Below are 21,345 nucleotides of genomic sequence, written 5' to 3' on the forward strand. Positions count from 1 at the left end.
ATTAAATTCTGCAGGCAAGCAAGCTCTGCTGTCTGAGCTGGTGCCTCTGCTGCATTCATGTCTACCATTCCTAGCAAGTTTTCTTTAGTTAGCTAGCCAGGCGATGGGGCTTTGGGTGTTTTGTTTTGAAGCAGAATTTTAGAATGGAATGTCGAAGGCCAAAGAGGAAAGCCAACGTACACTTAAGTCAGAATACCACAGCACTAGGTTCGTTTCAGCTTTTGCTATTGATGTTATAATAACATGCATTTTGCACAAAGAGGCTCTTTTTAGGTTGTAGAACAGCTGATCAGTCCCCGGCTAATTCAACATGGAGAAGCAACAAGACTCAAGAAATCCCAGGAGTATCTCTTGTGGCACTTCTTTCCAACTTCATTGCTAAGGGTGCAATCTGGAAGGATGTGGTCATGCCTGCAAATAAAGCTTCCCTGAATGGCATTCAACTGATCCCCAAGAATCCCAGCTCCTGCGTGGGTTTCTGAAAGCACACTTCTACTCTTCATGATTGCAGATATAAAGTTTAAAGACAGGGGGAAAGGACCACTTAAAGGCTCAGGGATGAGGGCAGGAAAATGTTTCTTGTGTTCAGGGAAAGAACAATTTTTTCCACACTTCATCTCTCTGGCTCCCCCCTCAAAATTCCAAACACCGCAGGCCCCTCACCTGCTGCCTACCTGGATCCCTGAAGCCCTATTCCCCTCCCCTTCTACCACAGACTGAATTTTCCCATTATGACAGAGTCCCCAGAGACACTGAATCCTCAAGGATACTGGTTACTACAGCTCTTTATATTTGTTTTGTATATTCATTCTGCGTGCAGTTCAACTAGTGAAGTGTTGAAGGGAACATTCTGGAGAAAGAACCCTGAGGAGTTCCTGTCGCCCCCAATGGTTGCAGAGCTTAAATCAGCCTCCCCTCCCACAAAATCTTGGTGCTGGACTACAACTCCCCTCACCCCTGACAATTAGCCATGTTACTGCTGCTAATGGGAGTTGTAGTCCACAACCTGTGAAGGGCAGCAGGTTGGCAGAGACTGGCTTGAATGAACCTACGTCAGCAGATGCAGCACAACCATTCACAAACACCTCACGTACCTCGTTGGATTGCTTCCCACTGTAAGACATTTTCTTGATGGCCACCACTTCATTGGTGCGCACATCATGTGCCTGCAATGTACAAAACAAACAAACAAACCAATAACCACAATGCTGTCACAGCGTTTATTCTGCTAGCAGAAGATCCCACCAAATTGAAATCCAACGTATCAGGACTCAAACCCACAGTAGGTCTTGAAGCTGGAACATGGGGATGTTGGGGAATAGACTGGTCAAGGGAAAGGGAGCTTGCCAGTGAAAAAGTCTCTGACCTGTGCACTAGAGCAAGCAAGGCAAGCCAGACCTCTTGAATCCTGCAGAGTCTGCTGGGTCAGACTCACTTCCCAGCCTAAGCAGCAAGTTCTTTGCTCTTGCTGTTGCCAGTGCTGGGGATAGACTCCCTTTGCCTCTGCGAGGATCCAGGTCTGACAGCCGGCCATTTGGGAACCCCCTCTTGACCACAGGTGCCAATCAAGCAGCCCTAGCATGGCTCTGAACCTCTGCAGATGTGTCACACAATTAAAGCCTCCATAGGCAAAGCACACAACTACCGTCTCTGGCAATGACACCCCCTGAAGAAGGTGAGGAAGTGGGCTTGGCCTGGCAAGTAACCAGAAAGGACCAAAATGCGAAATGTCATTTATTGCAGGGTAGGCACAAGAATCTGCATTACTGGCAGACTCCACGCAGTCTGAGTACTAACATGACGTAATGGCTGGGCAATACCTTATTTATGAGCCAGGGGTGGGGAACCACTTTTGATTTGGTGGGAGAACAGGGCTCAGTTAGAAGGAGCAAGTGAAGGCACTGGAAAAGACTGGTCAACATTTTTGTCTAATTTGCTTAGCTCCTCATTCAAAATAAATATGATTAACAGAAGCCACATAAAGAGAAGAAAGCTTGAGGGTGGCCGATGCCAGAATGGATCCTGTATCCCTAATATTTTATGCCTGTATCCCTAATTTTATTAGGGATTTAATCCTTCTTGGGAGGAAACTGACCATTCTGAGGCTTCTCTCAAATTCCAAAAGCTGGATGACAAAAGGGACAAGGGGCTAAGAATTTAGAAGAAGGACCCAGAAGTCCAACCTTTTGTGTGTGCATGTTTGCATTCTCAACCTGCAAGGTCTCAAGAACAGCCAGAGTTAAAATTCCAGGTCGCTTGGTTCAGAGCGTGCCCGGCCTCCCTCAGGACCACACGCTGCAGTGCTCTAGCAAGTGCAAGGAGCTTGCAGGGGGGTGGGGTGACAATTCCCAGCTGTGTTCCACAATGCCACACTGACAATGGATGCCAGTACGCAGCCTTGCAAAGCATCTCCACTTCCACACAACACACTTTTGTTAGGTCCGCTATTGTTCCAGGGAGGCCCTCCTCGTCCCCGACAAGGACACTGGAGTTGAGTACTAATAGCCTCAATGACAAACCTCTAATTCAAGACAAAGCGGAAACAAAGCAAAGCCCTCACTATCCCTGCTCCTGTGACATGGGTCACAAGGAAGACACACACACACCTCCCGATTGCACTTGTCAAGGCCTCTATGGCTTGAGCCAGCTGTGTGCATGCACCCTCTATTTTGGACAGGCAAAGCTATAGTGCCCCCCACCCCCAGAGCACCTTAGTAAACATGGGATCCGTCTACATGGCTTTTTTTTCTATCCCAGCCCTTAAATAACATGCAGACACTCTGAGGGGAGCTCTACCCAACAACTAAAGTGGGAGAGAAAAAGAGGGGGGTGGGGCAAATGAATCAAGAGCTGTGCAAAAGAAGCAGGCGCAGAATAACTCAGTATCTGAATAACTCAGCATTAATGAAGATACAGCCAATGGCAGAGTAAGAAGTCAATGGGCCCTTAGTGTGCATAAAAACTTAAGGAGAGCCCTGCTGGATCAGGCCAGTGGCCTATCTAGTCCAGCATCCTGTTCTCATACTGGCCAATCAAATGCCTGTGGGACCTGAGCGCACAAGAGAGAGTGCTCTCCGCTCCTGCAGTTTCCAGCAACAGGCATTCAGAAGAATTATTGCTTCTGACTGTAGAGGCAAAGCACAACCATCATTAATGTTCATTAGTGGTGCCATGTGAGGCAAGTGACACCTTGCGATTGCCAATAGCTAGCTGTGAGTTTATTCTTTTCCATGTGCCCCACAGCACCTCCATGCCCAACCCCAGCCCTCTTACAAAATAAACAGCTCCAAAGCTTCCATGGCCGATCTCTCGGAGATCCGTGAAGAGCTTCTCTGGATCTTCTTTGAAGAAGAGCTCTGCAATCTCGGGGTCCTTCAGGCTGCCCGCTCGGCTGGTGGATGGCATTCTGCTGGGCAGTTAGCCAACCGACTATCTGGGTTTAAAGTGCCACCTCGACCCTGGGCTCATCTGTATGAATGGAGCCTTTTCAGCATGGATCACTGCAAGGATACAGGGGAGAGAAAAGGCAGCATGTTACAGGAAGGGAAATCAAAATACAGGTAACACCAAATCCTCGGCCAACCGCTGCAGCATTGCAAAGGTTCTCTTTGCACAAGGCATCCACTTCAAGCTACAGTCCACGTTGCAAGGTGCTTTTGGGGGAAGGAGATCCTGAATGCCACCAGATTGTGCAGGAATCCAAAGCAGGCACTCCTATTTATTTACTAAATTTATATCCCACCCTTCCTCCAGGCAGCAACACTGCATCATTGTCCTGTAGGCTATTCAGAGACTGGGCTCAGGAGCTCCCACAATGCACAGCAAACAAACTGGGGTCTTCCTCTTTAAGGGTCACACATGGAAGTCCAAGGTGCATTTGCTAGCATCTCTATGAAGGATCTGCAGTAGTAGGGCTGGCAAGCCGGAGGGAGAATTGGTGAGTTGTTGTCAGTCAAAGCAGACAATTCTGGGCTAGGGATCAATGGTCTGACTCTGCCCAAGTGGTGTGCATCCACTTTCCCATGCATGCTGCTTCTCCCAAATTAGAACAGCACTTGCATAAATCAGGCATGCCTAGATCTACCTAGATGGATTACACAATTAAAACTCATACGCAACTAGATCTTCAACACTGTAACTGTATTCCCAGTACCACATCAGATCAGCAAGCCCTGTTTCTATAGCAATGGAGGCAGAAATGTAGAAACTGTGCAGTCAAATCTGACAGATCTTTAAGACCTTCGTCTCTACCCACCCCTTCATATGCATATTCACATTCTTGCTAGCCAAACATAAAAAAGATAATGTCAGAACCCATTTCAAGAGGAATTAACCCCATGATTTCATATAAAATTAGGGAGGGGAGATTCCAAACAGAAAACAACTGCTAATTCTCCAAGGGCAGCAACCGAACTGACTTTACAGCAATTTCCAAACCCAGCCAATATTGTAAGTGTCTAGAAACCACCACGCCACACTTTTAGTCTACCCCTACCTAAAGCCTTCTCCCTGGCTTTTTAAGTTATTGGGCCGGGGTGGAGAAATTCAGGTCCCTGAGGGCCAAATCCAGCCCTCCATACCTCTCTCCCCCCACCCTCAGGACTCTCCCCAGGCCCTGATTCACACCCTACTTGAGTGTTTCTTGCTGGAGATGTGTCACTGAACTTTGATAGCACCCTCTATCAGAGGATAGAGATGGACATGCAATTTGTTTGTGTGTGTAGAAACTAGCCTGCTGTTCAAGGCTGAAGATTTATACCTGTTGCTCCACCCACTCTTGCCTTTGGCCCAGCCCATCACTGTCATGAAGTCCTGGGAAGGCTCCCCGGGGGGACTGCGGCCCTCAGACTGTAAAGGGGCCCCACCTCTGAACAAGGCCTTTAAGGGAAGGTAGCGACTGACTGAGCTGGGTACAAGCTCCCCTCTGATGTTCCCCTTTCAAGATCAGTTTTGCACATGATCCGGATCAGGTCCCCAGAGCAGGTGGGGTGAGGGCTACTGGAACTGTGCCTCCCCTTCCACCCGTGGCCAAATAACAAGGCTGATTGTGGAAAGGAACACACTGCACACAGCCAAAAGAATTAGGTGCAAGCTAGTCAGGCCGCATGGAAAGCATGCTATCTGCCGCATTCCTCACATAGGAGGGAAAAGTCCAACAATGCTACAACTTAATCCTCACTCTGAAGAAGGAATTTAAGATTATAGAACACTTTTTTGCATTTACAGTCCATTTCTAAAACAAACAATAAACAGAAGCATCAAGCAGAAGAAAGGGTGGGGTGAGGCGCTGATAAGTGACAGCACACTCCGTATTACTGGGAGAAATTCTTCCTGGCTCAAAAAGTAATGAGGTCATATTCCATCTTTAAGCAGCACTGGGTCCTTACAAAAAAGACATTGTTCAGGATGCAAATGCTGCAATCCCACAAATGCCCTTCTGCTGCCCCCCCACCCTGCTCGTATCTGTTCGTGTTAACTAGAGAGAAGAGGGCTTCACACACCTGCCTCTGGGCAAGGCTATGTACTCCCTGGGTAAGGAGATCTACGTTCGAGAGGTAGCATCCATGGCCTGCTCCCATCCACAACCACCACCGCGATGTAGATGAGCTCTGAGTCACCAAGAGACAGGGCAGCAACAAGCTTCCAATGCTAGCCAACACTAGCTGCAGTTGCTGTTCAAGCAGAGTCCTCCCAAGAAACAGCCCATTCACCTATGGAGGAAACAAGCACTTTGTGGCCTTACAAGATGTCCCCTAAAATGCATGCATGTTTGACTCAGCTGCAGGAGGGTAACCTAAGGTTACCAGACGTCTCCATTTCCCGAGGACAGTCCCCGGGAAAAATCAGTCCCCATACAAAATCTGATGAAGTTGAAAAGTGTCCCCGGATTCATTAAAAAAAAAAAAAATCTGGTAGCCTTAGGGTAACCTACTATTCTGGTCACTCAGTTTATGACTGATCCAATGCCTTTGTGTCAAGCTTAAAAGCAGATCCACCAACTCTCCAGCTCTCATTTGAAATTCCCAGTTCCAGGCCGCTGACATCACCAAAGCCAATTTCATAATAAAAACAGGGGGGAACGTTCAGAAAGGAAACAACAAAACAATGGAAGCAAACACGCAGCAAATTAAACTGACAAATACCACACAAAAAATATTCGCTAAGCAGCAGGTAAAAAGTTTTGATGTTGTTGTTGTGTTTTGTTTTGTTTTAAAGGTCCTGGAAGTGAATGGAGCTCAATAAATTTTCCAGCAAAAGGAATTCCACATCCTGAGTACCATCAGCCACACCCTCAAGGGCAGTGGAGGCTGGTCCATTAGGATGGCAAGGACCCCCCCCCACCTGCCTTCTTTCTCAGAGGGTCCAGAGGGTGGTACTCCCCACCAGCTGCCTTCTCAGCCTCAGTGTTGCCCTTATGCATCTCAGCAGGCAGGGTGGGAAGAAAGCTGGAAGGGGGGGGGGGGAGAGGACTCTGCTTGTCATTGGCTTTGGCAACACCTACTATTGGTCTCCCTGCCCAACCATACCAGCCACTGCGGCCCAATGGTGCCTCAGAAGTTGGCAGAATGCGCAAAAGGGCCTCAACAGGTTATCAAAATTGACAGGTAGTTTCAAATGGAAGTCATGGTCCTTGACATATCATGTCCCTAGCAAGGGCAGAGAAGTCAGTTTCCTTTGTTGCCATGGCTGCCTAATGTGAGTTATAGCCAGGGGTCAGCAAACTTTTTCAGCAGGGGGCCGATCCACTGTCCCTCAGACCTTGTGGGGGGCCAGACTATTTGGGGGGGGGGAATGAACGAATTCTGGTGTCCCACAAATAACCCAGAGATGCATTTTAAATAAAAGGACACATTCTAGTCATGTAAAAACATGCTGATTCCCAGACCGTCCGCGGGCCGGATTTAGAAGGTGATTGGGCCGGATCCAGCCCCCAGGCCTTAGTTTGCCTACCCATGTTTTAGCTCATTTTGGGTCAAGGTCACCACAAGGTTTTCTTCTGTGATTCCAGACACATTCATCTGAATCTCTGCCATCGGCTGCCCAGAAACCAGGTGGAAGCAGATCTGACTTTAACCATGGGCGTCAAGGATCATATCCCCAATCCCAACCCACTAAAAACCATGTACTTAATGCTTCGTAATTTAATTATTACCTTTCACTCCATTTACCATGAAACAGCAAGCACCTGTTTCATATTGGACCAAGAAATATTTTTGAGGGCAGGTGAGTGGGTGGGTTCACAGAATAAAGCCATATTAAACTTTGCACGACAAAGAAAGAGGGAGTAGCTGTTATGAGTCTGTGACTTTAGCCATTATGTTATTTTATGACCAATGGTTTTTTGATTAATGTGCAAGCTCTTTTTCTAGCTGCTGTTAGAAATATCCCTGCCCACTCCTGAAGGGTTGCTTAAGAGTTTGGCCTAGCAAGGCCATCACCTTTCATGTCCTCCCCATGGCACCACTGCCTTTAATAGGGCATCTGGTGTACCAGGAGAATGCTAAACAATGAAGCTTTTGCAGTAAATTGCAGGAGAATTCAGGGATCCCATGAAAAACGACTTGAATGAACTGGATCCCCTTGTGCACAGCAAGAAAAAAATATTTCCTTTGGGTTGGGGAGGGTGTCATGTTGCGGATCCCCAAACATTAAATTGATATTCTCCACAAACATTTTAAGACTGGTTGTCATTTTGAGTACCACATGTTTTCACAGTTGGTTCTGTTGTATGCTAGTTTCATTTCTTTGACAGTTAAATCTAATAACTCCAAAATCTCCCGGCCTCTTTGAGGCACCAGTGCAGCTTACCAGTTTTGATTTTTATTTAACTTATTAAGAAAGCTCTTGCTGGCTGGTCTACTTTCTGCTAAAGGAAGCTGGTATAAGTCATAAAATTACGTTATTAAAAAGTAATATACAGCTTGGATGATATAACTGACTATGGTCATATAATTCTTTTCAAAATGGGACACTTTTAGCCCACATGCTCTGGAGCTACTCTAAGATGTCAATGCCCTTACTACATCTCCAACACTTATTATGAGGATGAAGCCACAGTTTAAGATGCTTGGAGACCAGTGGGTCCTGAGCATCATTTTATGTTGAATTAGCCTACTTGCCCTCCCTCTCTTTGATAAAAAGGGAAAGATTGGTGGGATGAGGGATTGGGGGGGGGGGACTTTCCATGGGGGGGGGGGCAGATGGAGGGGAGAAGATTTAGCTGGCTACCTTATGCTAAAATGGGAGGTTGGGTACTGTGTGAGAATGGTGCGAAGGATGTTTGTCAGTAAGCAGTGCAAGCAAATGCATGTCTACTCACAAGCAAGCCCTACTGAATTTAATGGGGCTTGCTCCCTGGAAAGTAGAAGTAAGTTTAGTTGAACTCAGTAGGGCTTATGCACGCACAGATTCCACTTAGACCTCCGAGTGGGGAAGCAGATGCAACCTGACTAGTAAATCACTTAAACTACTCTTAAATTAGTTGAAAATATATTAAATAAATTATATGGAAGTTTATTTAATATTTTTATTAAATCTACTACTTATTTACATTTTAAAGTCCTCAACCGCCATGGGAAGGCGCAGCGCGGCCCTCCACCACCGCAGGAAGCTCTCCACTGCCCCAGGGAAGTGCAGCCTCCGCCTAACAGAAAGGTGCGATGGGGCCCTCCCTCTGTGGGGATGCCCAGGGAGGCCCTCTACGGCTGCAGAAAGACCTATCAAGGCCCTCTGCTGCTGTGGGAATGCCCACAAAGCCCTCTGCTCCCATGGGGAAGTGCAACAGGGCCCTCCACCACTCTGGATTGGCCCAGAAAGGCCCTCCATCAACATGGGATAGGCGTGGTGAGGCCCTCCGCTGCTGTGGATAGGTGCAGTTATCTAAAACTTCTGGAGGGTCGCAGCTTGGGAAAGGCTGTACTACATGCTCACTATCAAATCCAGAAATGGTTGTAATAATCAGCAGAGCAATATTTCAGGCTTGTCCTAAAGCAAGGATGGGGGACCTGTGGCCCTCCAGATGGTGTTAGAATGCAGTTCCCATCATCCCTCACCAATGGTCATGCAGGTTGCTGGGAGATGGAGGCCAACAACCTCTGGGAAATGCCAGGTTTGCCACCTCGGTCTGAAGTCTAACCCTAACCCAACTGGGCACCTCAGGTGACGCTGCACCAGTTGGTATTGTTTGCTTATTTATCAGGTGCCCATAATCTCTCAGTGCTGCACAATAACACAATTTAAAAACACAAATCCCACACAATGTAATCAGACACAATGCAACACTTAAATCCAATCAAAAAAGGCAGCCGGACTCAAAATGGAGAGTAAGCATAATGCTGGCTCCGTCATTTAACCTAATCCCACAGAAAGCTCAAACAGACTACTCTCAGGCTTTGGCAAAGCACACACACACACACACACACACACAGAACACACACCCTAATTGGAGCGATTGCATCAAGGAATCCTATGTGCCCTTCCTGTAGCTTCCCAGAGAAGTTATTCCAAAGTAAAATAAATATTCTGAAGAAGACCAATGTAAAGAGAGTCTGACGTCTCTCAATGGACTCCCTTGCCTGCTTTGCCTAGACCTAAACCAAGGGTGAGGAGCCTTTTTCAGCTGAGGGCCACCTTCCCTTCTGAGGGTCACATGCCTACACACTCTCAAACACCCCAATAATCATTATCAGAGTTCAAGGACACATTCCAGAAACACTCAAGGAGGGTAAAGGTCTGGCTGTTGAAGGTTGTGACCTGAGGAGTTCCAAAGAACCACACACAGAGAGCCCCAGAGGGCCACATTCAGCCCCTGGGCTAGCGGTTTCCCACCCCTAGACAGACCCAGAGCAGGGAAGAAACCAGGAAAAAACCTTTCAAATTCAGGAGAGACAATAAGTTCAGGTTTTTCATGAGTTCAAGGCAAAAATGGTTTACCAATCTCACTTGCCACTGTTACAGAGGAGTGGGCTTGGACTGACACCTGAAAGAATCTGGAGACTGGGAAAAAGAACTGAGGATCAGAGGAAGGAACTGAATAGATTGAGGTTTCCACAATGGACTCCTAAATGAAGTTGAGACATTAAAAGTGCTCTGCCCAGGAAGCTGGCCCTTACAGAAGGGACTGCGGTCTGTGCTAGAAGAGAAGCCTTGGGGGCCTTATAGGCTTGCATAACACAAACTTTTACCCACCTTGATAAAGATGCTGTCTCAACCTTTTTGCCTGCATTTATTGTGTTCTGACAGGTTACAAATAATAACACATCTGTCCTAAAAGGACCCAGCCTGGAGCTGAAAGTCCCAACTGTCCAAACATCTCATCTGCTCTCCCTTCTTCAGAATGAGGAGAATGACCATGAAACATGGAAATCCAGGTTTGGCCAATGGACAATCTTAAAGCCCCCACCCCTCCCCAAATTCCAATACTCTACCTGTTACAGTGAAAGTGAAAAAGGCAAGAGAGAATTGACTAAGGAAATTGGCTTAAAAGCTGGATTAGTTACAGTGTGAAGGGCCACATTTAAATACCAGAAGGAAATGTGTGGCCTGGGGTGGGAAGGAGCATCACATTGCTCCTAAGCACAACGCACATGGATGCACGCATGAGTGTAGTCACCCTGGTGCAGCAGAGTATTGGGTTTAAAACAACTCAGGCTATCTCACTGAAGAACAAACCAATCCAGATTGTGCCACTGGGAGGACGTTGGATCTGCAACAAAACACTGCAGTGTGTCAAGAGCAGCAAGGACAGTTCCTGCCCCCCTCAACCCCCATCTCTCCTCCAGGGTACTTCTCTTAAGCTGTCAGGGACTTGAGCAGGCTAATTCCCTTAACTTCCCTGCCCCCATCTCTAACCTCCCTCAAGTTGCCACCTCACTGTCCAGAGAAGCCTATTTCATATTTTGAGGTTTGGGGAAAGCACAGAAAGAGAGGCCTGCTGAACAATTTCTTGATATGTCTGCTGTGTCTGAAGACAAAGAGCCCATTATTAGAGTGCCAAAGTAACAGACCAAAGGTCAAAGATGTGCTTGTTGAGTGCCTTGTTATTTCCTGGCTTCATGGAGGAGCCTCAGATTGGCATCCATAATCAATATATCCTGCTGCTCTGTCACTGAGGTCCCCCACTTTTGGCTAAAGATTTGCCCACCCACTAGGTCAAGGAAGCAGCAAGATGAGACGAATCTTGCAGGAAACCTTTGGCTCTGCAGGTGTTACTGAATTACAACTCCCATCATCCCTGCCCACTGTTTTCTGCTATCAAACAACAGAAGGAAGGAAGCCCATGGCAGGGCCCTGATATTCGAAAAAATGGATCCCTAAAGGAGGGTGACTGTTTTGATCTTGATTGACCTCTTGTGTTGAATTCTGTTGATCAAGGTCATCAGTCTAAATTCCCTGTATGGAGGCAGAATTATCTGGTGCCCCATTGAGTACAGAATCACCCCCAGGTGTTGTATTAATTGGATTGGTTGGGAAAGGGGGGAGGGACTGTTCCATTTGACCAGGAAGAGTGCTGGACTTGAAGCTGGGAGACTGGCGTTCAATTTCCCACTGAGCTATGAAACTCATTGGGTCACCTTTAGCCAGTCACCATCTCTCAGTCTAACCTACCTCACAGGGTTGTTTTTAACATAAAATGGGAAGAGGAAGAATCTTGTATGCCACCTTGAGCTCCTTGGAGGAAAGAAGGGATACAGATGTTACTACTACTACTACTACTACTACTACTACTACTACTACTAATAGTGAGGCAATTTACTTATGGACATGCTAGGTATGGCATTTTCACACCAAGCAATCTCAAGTGGCAGGTGGTAAAGACAGGAAGCAAAGATCATCTGTAGGGCACTTGACCTGCATGCAGATTGTGCCATGTTCCATCTCTAGGTAGGGTTGGGAAGAGCCCTGTCTGATTTTCTCCATCAGTCAACATTTGTAAGTCACCATGGGTGAAGTGGAGAGCTCTAAAAGGTAAAACCTGACAGCGAGAATGCACTGAGAAAAAAAGCAAGGAAACCTCTGATGCAATATTCTCATGGGCACAGGGAAATAAGCATCTCTTCATGCCATGAAAACCACCCAATGGTACCATTGTGGAGGAGGGCAGACCTCTATGTCACAGGAAGATTCCTGCACAATCTCCTTGAGGACTAATGCTGTACACCACAACTCTCTCATCTAGTGGGACTGTCTATACAATGCACGCCTACGATAATCCTAAAATGTCCTGGAAGGGTAAGAAAGTTGAATTTCCTATGCTATTTTTATTATTATATGGCAATCTGTTAATAACGAATTGTACCCAGCTAAATTCTACTTAGAGAAAATCCCATGAAATTAAGGGGGCTATGGTTGAAATTACTCTACATGACTTGCACAGGCCTACTAATTTCAACAGGTCTACTCTGAATATGAGTATTGATAAAATCCAGTATGTTTAGGGTTATGAGTATACAATTCTATGTCAAGATTCCTGCATTGTAGGGTGTTGTACTAGATGACCCACTGGGTTCCTTCCAGTTGGATTCTACCTCAATAAATCTGTGGACTTCTTAAATGCAATTCAAATTGTGCATTATTGTCTTTAGAGTCAATCCACTTATAAAAAGCAGAAAGACATCCTACCTCCAGAGTAGAAACACGCCTATATAATTGTTGTCACCATGTAACAATATTGCCAAGAATTAGTGTGTCAAATGAATAAATCTTCTTTTCAAATTCACTCATACATAAAAATAAGCCACTTCCAGGCCCATGAAAGATCCCCACTGCAACACACTTAATTTGCTGCTATAACTTCTCGTTAAATGAGACCTAATTGCTGTTAGGAGAAGAATACATGTGGGGTGTGTGTTCTGATTTGCATTACATTTGTTGAAAGCCTCCATTGGTGGGACGCTGGTGTGTAAGAAGGAAAAGCCAATGTACATGGTGACTAAACATTCTGCATCTGAAGGGGGTACAAGGAAGACCCCAAGCTATTGCATACAAACTTTTCTTTTGCGATGCACAGTTGTCTGCTTTCTTATGTCTTCTCTTCCAATATTACAAAACAAAAGTCCTCACCACAATGGCCATGTCTGGAGACAGAACTCCACTACGTGTTTTATTAGGAGATGCAGTTTCTCACCAGCCAACTGCAGCCAACTTTTACTTTGAAGGTAAGCTACTTGTGTGTCCCTTAGGAATGCTTAAGGTTTATTTCATGGTTTGTAGTACACAAGGGTTCCTTAAGGATCTGGTGAAGGTGAGCATACGTTCTGAGATCTTTTGATAAAGGGCAGTATATAAATTGAATAATATTCACTGAGAAGAAACACTGGAACTTATCAGGAATTACACATATATAACATTGACACCTTATAGTCTTTTGAATAATTCTAGCAGGGGAAGATTCCACACACTTCCTGCTGAGACATCTGACAGACGCAGACAGGATGAGTGTGATGTTCCTAGAGGCTAACTCCAAGCCCTGTATGTTAACAGGCTGCCTTCTATGAGCCTGAGAGGCATACAATCCACCTCTGGAATGGCACCTGAGGCAATCTGGAGAAAACACAATTAAAAGTTTAGCACATGTGTCAATGCTATCACAATAAAGGGAGTGTTTGCACATAACTGCAATCTCCTCTTGTGTGCACGGACTCCTATCACATGACTAGTTTATTTTTACACCTAGTTTCTGGACGGCAGGAGCAAGAACTTCTGAAAATAAAATATCCAGTAAGCCTTAAAGAAATAAAAGAGAAAACATATTACAACATTAAAATCTCATGTGAAGTTGCTGAATAATAGAGCATAAATTATTTGAAGATTTTCGTACTGGTGAAGTTTCTAACTTTGTTTAAAACGTCTTTGGGGTTATTGGAGGGTCATTCAGATCCTCAAATTTCCCTTCTCACAACTTTCTAGTCAGAAGCACTGCTAGCTGGGTTTTTGAAACAATTTCACACAGGACAAAACTGAGGACATCATGTTAAATGAAACTGCAATGCTTCTTTTTTTAAAATGCTTGTCCAAAGTTGAGGACAGGATTTTGCAGCATCAAAGCCAGATGCAGAGCAACCACTCTTCCAGTTGTCAAATTATTTTCCTTCTGCAGTATCTAATGTAGAAGCAGGAATGAATTTCCTCCTCTAATTCCCCCACAAACACACACCTACCCCCTCATCCCCGCAATTGCTCAAAAGGGCCTGGGAGGAAAGGGAGTGCATGAGACAGAGATTAAAATTATCCTCTAAACACACCATTAAATTCTTCCTGAATGGCTTTCAGCTGACAGTGAGAATTATTATCTCTTTTATGAATAGGGAGGCAAACTGAGAGTTTCACCAAGTTTTTTCCTTTCACTGTTACCTATTAATGATGCCTGAAAGCAGAATTAAATTGAAAATATGCCTGAAATATAGAACTGGCACACCATAGCCTCTATCCATGTCAAATGACAAAGTGAGGCTATGAATCAGCAAATTAAGGTTTGAGTGCAAAAGCCACAATGAACTTTGCTGGCTCCTGCTCATTTCAGTGGGGCTCAGGGAGGACTTCCCTGTGTGAATTTGCACTGCAACAAACAACAACTTCTTCAGTTCTTTGACTCTGAAGACAGTCCACATTGAGGGTGCAAATCAAGGGCACTTGGAAGAGAGAAATCCATCTACAAGATGCAGAATTAAAAGTTGTCCCTATTACTCAGTCACAAAGCAGTGAGCATTTCACACCTCTCTGAAGACATTTATGTATCCTCCATTTTATTTCATGGGCCAACAGTCACCTCATAGCACCATCCTGCAATACTGTGTTTTCTTGGAAGCTAGTTCCTCTGCATTCAAAAGGCACTTATTACCTATGAAGTTCACTGACAACTGCAAGCGCAGTATTGTTAAGTGTTGCAATTTGTGCCAAAAAGGTCTACGCAGCTTTTCACCTCTATTAGACTTCTGCTATTCCACACTCATGGAATTCAGTATCACAGGTGGTGATTGGATTTCAGTCCTGTCCCTCTACATTTCAGGGGGAAAAGAAAAAATACAACAAACAACAACAACAACAACTTATTATTTATACCCCGCCCATCTGGCTGGGCTTCCCCAGCCACTCTGGGCGGCTTCCAAAAGAATATTAAAATACTGTGATACATCAAACATTAAAAGCTTCCCTAAACAGGGCTGCCTTCAGATGTCTTCTAAAAGTCTGGTAGTTGTTGTTCTCTTTGACATCTGGTGGGAGGGCGTTCCACAAGAAGGGTGCCACTATCGAGAAGGCCCTCTGCCTGGTTCCTCACAGCAATGCCTGTGCAAAACTCACATGTTTTTCAACAAAGCTGGACTGGACCCCCCAGGTTTCTCTCTCACAGATACACAGACACATGACTGAAGTGTTTAGGAAGTGTCTGTAAAAGGCAGCAGCGTTCAGAAGGTAGAAGCTTTGTGGCTTGTAAGCTTGTCTGGCAAATAGCCCCTCCCTTGAGCTTACCTCACACTAACACAACACTGCACATTAGTCTTCGAAAGCTACTGGCCTGCAAAAAAAAAGTTATTAGCCATGCTGGGGGCTGGCAGAAAAGGGACAGGGAATTTTACTGCATTTCTATGCTGAGTGTCTAGGAAGGGGCTCAACTCTTCTGGCAGGAGGGGGAGGACACTTTCTTCCACCACATCTTTCAGCAGCTAAAAAGGAGCAAATCTGTGGAAGGCGTCCTGTGAGCAGCTGTATGAGACAGAGACGTCAGCTACCTCCCCCTGAGGTCATGCCACTTAAGCTTCACAACCTCCAAGAGAACTTTAAAGGGCAGTAAATGTGAACTTCACTGGAGCAATTGGTGAAGCATTAGAAGTGGTGTCATCTTAAACCTGAGGCACCGAAATAGCAATGAACAAGTAAGGGCTCTTTGCAGGGCCTCTAATGCTAAGGATGGCCATTCATCGTGCCTGCCTCATTCAGGGTGACACACAAGAGATGCTGGTTCCTCTGGGTATCCAGGGCCTGTTCAGCAGAGCAACAAAGTAAGAGGCAGCTCCTGTGGAAAAGGCTGCAGAGCACACGGAAAAGATTTCTGCATCCAGACAAACATCTACTAAACCTATCAGGAGAAAAGAACTGATGTGTCAGGCAGCTAGCTCTGTTTAACAAACACCTTTGCAAAGTCTCTTCTAGAAAACCTCTTTTTAAAAACCTCTTCAAGGAGGTTACTGTAATTTATTGAATTTATATACTGCCCTATAACTGCAGGTCTCAGAGCAATTGACTGGATAAAGATATAAAACCACAAAATACATAATCAAAAATAAAAACAAAACAACCCAATAACCCCCCAACACATTTTGAAAGGGCATACGATGTCAATCAACCAAAGGCCTGGTTAAAGAGGAACACTGGCGCCTAAAGGTGTATAATGAAGGTGCCAGGCGAACCTCCCTGGAAGAGCATCCCACAGTCAGGGAACCACTGCAGAGAAGGCCTGTTCTCATGTTGCCACCCTCCGGACCTCTTGAGGAGGAGGCACATGAAGGAGGACCTCAGAAGATGCTATCAGGGTCCGAGTGAGTTCATATCAAAAGAGGTGGTCCTTGAGGTATTGTGGTCCTGAGCACTTTGAATTAGTCCTGGAAACTACCGGTAATTGGTAGTCAGTAAAGTCAGATGAGGATCGGTGTAATATACTCAAACCGTCTTGTTCCGGTGAGCAACCTAGCCGCTGAATTCTGCTCCAGCTGAAGTTTCCAAACCGTCTTCAGAGGCAGCCCTACGTATATTGCTCTGCAGTAATCTAACTTTGAGGTTACCAGTGCATGGTTTACTTGTGCATCATAATGATCAAATGTGAGAGGAGACAAGGGGCGATGATGGATTTGCACTTTTAACTTTGAGGGGTGGGGGGAGATGGGAGACCCAATCCAAGCAACAACCACCATACACTGAGGAGTCAGGATGCAGAGACAAATTGTGTCCTATGTATCTGAAGTGCAGCCTGTTTTTGGCATATCAGCTTCAAGTCACTTGAGTGGCAGCGCACAACTGCAGTCATGTTTACTCAAAAGTAAACGCTATTGATTCTCCTGCTTTGCTGCCTGTTTGTTCCCGACTTGCTCTCTTGGGCTGACTCCCCTGGTTCTTGATGCTGACTTGCTGCTCCAGTCCTTCCCGTCAGCCCTGAATATCCTGCTTGCATCTGACCATGCTCCAGTACCTATCCTGCTGGACGGGCTCCAACTAAGGCTTCCTAGTGCAAATCTAACCATGGCAGGCCTGCCTACCCCTTGGTATCTGGAAGTTGAAATCTATGGAATGCTGTCAGGCTATGGGCACTGAACAAGACGGCCCAGTTCACACAGCCCTCAAAGGCTAGGGTGACCAGAGAGCAGCCAATCTAATAAAACACCTACAACATGTGAATGACACACACAACAGATTTAGCGGGGGGGGGGGGACAGCTTCATGTGCAAGCACCTCTCAGATCAGCTAAAACTAGAGTGTACCAGAAAACAAGCTATTATCGATTTGGAACAAAGTGGAACACTGCTTGCGCACCAAAGTAATGGGATAATTACAACGAACAACCTTGGGAAGGTAACACCAAAAGCTGCTTGAATTCTGACATCTCAGAGTTAGCAGAAATCAAGGGTGAGGAAATTCATTCTGCACCTCAAATCTTTCATAGTAGCATAGTCTTAAACTGAGTCAGACCACTGCTCCATCTAGCTCAGCATTGTCCACACTGACTGGCAGTGCGTCTCCGGGGTAACTAGCAGGAGCCTCTCCCAACCCTACCTATAAATACCAGGAATTGAACCTGGGGGCTTTTGCATGCAAAGCAAATATCCCAAAGCCTATTTGATTTGCCACACTAAGTCACATACAAGATATAAATCCCTCAAACAGGAGAGAAAAGATGAACTAATGAGATTTTCATTCATGGCAGTGTTCAAAAGGTAATTCATGGCAAATTCCCTTGAGAAAACAGATCAAGCCAGTCAAAAGAAGCAGAAAGGAAAAACAACTAGAACTTGAAGATCAAGCACATTTGAAAATCAAGCGAGATGGTAAAATCAGTATTTTTGACAATTGGTGGTGGGGAAGCTCAAGAAAGAAATGTTATAAACATGCCCATGTTTTGTTTTGGCATCTAGGATGTGGAAAGATGTTTAGAAACTGGCTGGTTTACACAAAAAACCTGAATTTTTAAAAAGCAGAATTGTGTGACCAGAAATGCTAAATTCTGCCAAACATACTTAGCAAACCAAGGAAATCATGCTGTTACTTTTCATAATTCTGGATGCGGAGTTTGCCTTGCGTTGCCATGGCATTTTCTTTGCTTCCTAATCCCAGATTCTAAGCCTCTGTGGACTGAACGAGCCAAACTACTACAGTTTTACATGTTTCTGAAATGTACCACTCTATTCAGACTAGACTCCCACAAGAGAGAAAAAGCAACTGGTCCTGCTTCACCAGGCCAGTATGACTCCAACATTTATCCCTCCAAAACTCACATGATTGAATAGAACAACTTGTTAACCAACATGTGGGGAGAAGATGAGTAAAAACAAACACACACAGCCATTGTTCTTCCAGCCTAGTGGAAGGCATGCATCCCTAGCAAGGTCCAGGAGTCAACTTCCTCCTCTCTCCCTGCATTTCAATAAATTTCAAGAGGCCAAAAACACCATCTATCAGACAGATATTTCAACTAATGCTATTTGGCAAAATTTCAAAGAAACAGATTTTTCTTATAGACAATGCATCAGCTGCAGGTCCACACAAAACTACTTTTGTGCACTCCAATAGAGGCTTTGGGCTTATTTTTCTTGAACGCTCACACAGCAAGTTCTTTGTGACCTAATGTTAAATTGGAGCAAAGGGTTAACACCTCAGTCCAAACTAACTGGGAAGGATGACAAAGGAAGGTGGTTTTAAGGTACAGTGGTACCTTGGGTTAAGTACTTAATTCGTTCCGGAGGTCCGTTCTTAACCTGAAGCACCACTTTAGCTAATGAGGCCTCCTGCTGCTGCCGCACTGCCAGAGCACAATTTCTGTTCTCATCCTGAAGCATAGTTCTTAACCCAAGGTACTATTCCTGGGTTAGCAGAGTCTGTAACCTGAAGCGTATGTAACCTGAAGCATATGTAACCCGAGGTACCACTGTACTTCTCACTTCCAAGCACTCCAATCCCTGTTTTGCAAATACAGTGGTACCTCAGTTTTCAAACATCTCCGTTGACAAACACTTCGGTTTTCGAATGCTGTAAACCCGGAAGTAAATGCTTCAGTTTTCGAACATACCTTGGAAGTCAAACATGCTATGCAGCTTCTGTATTGAGTTTTCCGTGTTGAGTTTTTGGTTTTCAGATGTTTGGGAACTCGAACAGTCTTCCGGAATGGATTACGTTTGAAAACCAAGGTACCACTGTATGCTTCTCTTCTCAGTCAAGAGGCACAAACTGAAAAAATGGGTGGAGGTATAGGGAATGTTTTTATTTCCTACCCATCTCCACCTTCACTTAAGATCCCTTTACTTTGGATCGTGGGGACAGACAAAAGTGGTTTGCACTACTTATTTCCAAGAAAGAGCCAGTAGAACATAGGAAGAAAACAAAAATGTTTTATTGGGTGTAAAGATTAAAAATCAGCCACCCTCAAAGTGTTTTGTTAAACTAAGACTTCAGTATTTATCTGTACTCATTAGAACTATTATGCAAGTTGATTACTCAGCACCACAAGCAGCTTAGCATCTCATCTGAGCCCAACAGAGTAAGGCAAGTGAGAAGTGGATGGAGAACAGTTCTGACTACAGAAATGCTACCATTTCTCTGCAAAAGTACCTAAATTTGCTTTTTCAACTAAGTCTAAGGGAGTGGTAGCTGGTGCTTATTGGGACTGATAAGACAACGACAGGCAGAGTCAACTAATTCTAACTTTCTCTCCTCCCTCCTCCCTGCTGAATTCTAAGAGGATGACAAAGTGGAGGAAGCTCACAGCCAGTGGCATCAGTAAGAAGGGAAGCAGGTGAGGGCAGGCTGGGTGAGGTTGGTGGATCAGAGTCCAATTTGCCCTGATAGACCAGCCTCCACTGGCCTTACTTTCCCAAGGAAATTGCCAAGGGCTTCATTTTCCTCTAGTACATCTTTTCAGTGCTTCTCATAGATTCTGAATCAGAACTGGAGAATTCCAGACCCAAAAAGTCATGATAGCAGCAGTGACCTTGGAACACAGCCCTCTCTCTGCAAATTTACACTCACTCTTAGAAGCGTCTTTCCTTATATCTGGCCCCCTCAAACTTGCACACAGTGACTCACACATTTTGTTTATTTGCAATGATACATGCATGCAAAAAGAAAAAATTCTCTCAGTAAAATTTCAGTTAAATCATTTGCCTCCATCTAGAATGTAGCTGGGTAGCAGGCTTATAAGCAGCCACTTACATCATCAAGAGACCAAACAAGGAGGATTTTAGAAATCTGAACAGTTTCTTATCCTCCTTTCAAGCAGATGATGTGATTAGCAGAGATGTAGGTGGGCAAGTAAAAAGATGGTTAACTACCAGCTTTTATGCATTTGTTTGCAAGGGCAACATGTGCACGTATGCAAAGAAATAATGCAACAACCACAAACACCAGAGTCATGGCAGGCCCCGCACAGAAAACTGATCTCCACAACATCAAGCCAGTGGCAAATCTTTCCTAGAATCAGCCTGCATTAACAACAGCAAATATATCCAAGTCATCTGGCCTATGAACAGAGGACGCAGCCTAATACTAAGTCAGACCAGCAGTCCATCCAATGCAGTATTGTCCACACTAACTGGCAGCAATGGCTCTCCAGAGTCTCAGATGGATGTCTCTTTCCCAGCCCTACCTGGAGATGCTATTTGGGGACTGAACCTAGGCCTTCTGCATGGAAAGCTGCTGCTCTACCACTGTGTTATGGCCTTTCCCAAAGGTCTAACCCTCAATCATGCCTGGAACTTGATCCAGTTAAAAATCCTCTGCTCCAGGTGTATTTTCTGCTGGGTTTAACATTTACAAGTTTTATTTGACTTTGTTTGCTATGAAATTGTTTGACAGACAAAAATAATCACCAATTATTTATCCATACAGAAAATAACTGAGGACTGTTGTTGTCAGCTTGGGCATCAAAGTTTGTAGCAAGTTGTAGATCTTTGCATATTTGTTTTCCATTCCTCTAATAAATTCATTATGTTAATTTTGTGTTTTTCACTACTACAATACTGAGGTGATGCTTTAAGTACATTCTCTATCCTCACTTCATATTGTTGAGTAGTTATAGCCAAGTTAGACCCCCAGCCTAAATATATGTGAAGCATGACTCAAGAAGATTATCTTCTAACAGCCACA

At 45.0% G+C, this 21,345-nt stretch overlaps 1 protein-coding gene across 2 annotated transcripts in view; it reads right to left on the reverse strand.

Moving 5' to 3' along the window:
- The window catches only part of TAOK1 (TAO kinase 1), a 63,167-nt gene that overhangs the window by 34,011 nt on the left and 7,811 nt on the right, over positions 1–21,345 (reverse strand). For both annotated transcript variants that reach the window (XM_028708597.2, XM_028708598.2), the window contains exons 2-3: positions 3,274–3,500; positions 1,095–1,166 (exon numbers count right to left, since the gene is read on the reverse strand). In XM_028708597.2, coding sequence (XP_028564430.2) covers positions 1,095–1,166; positions 3,274–3,405 — 204 coding nt within the window. In that variant the 5' untranslated portion in view covers positions 3,406–3,500. The remainder of the gene's footprint in view (positions 1–1,094; positions 1,167–3,273; positions 3,501–21,345) is intronic.

Source organism: Podarcis muralis, chromosome 15, assembly GCF_964188315.1.
Source record: "Podarcis muralis chromosome 15, rPodMur119.hap1.1, whole genome shotgun sequence".
NCBI classification, from domain to species: Eukaryota; Metazoa; Chordata; class Lepidosauria; order Squamata; family Lacertidae; genus Podarcis; species Podarcis muralis.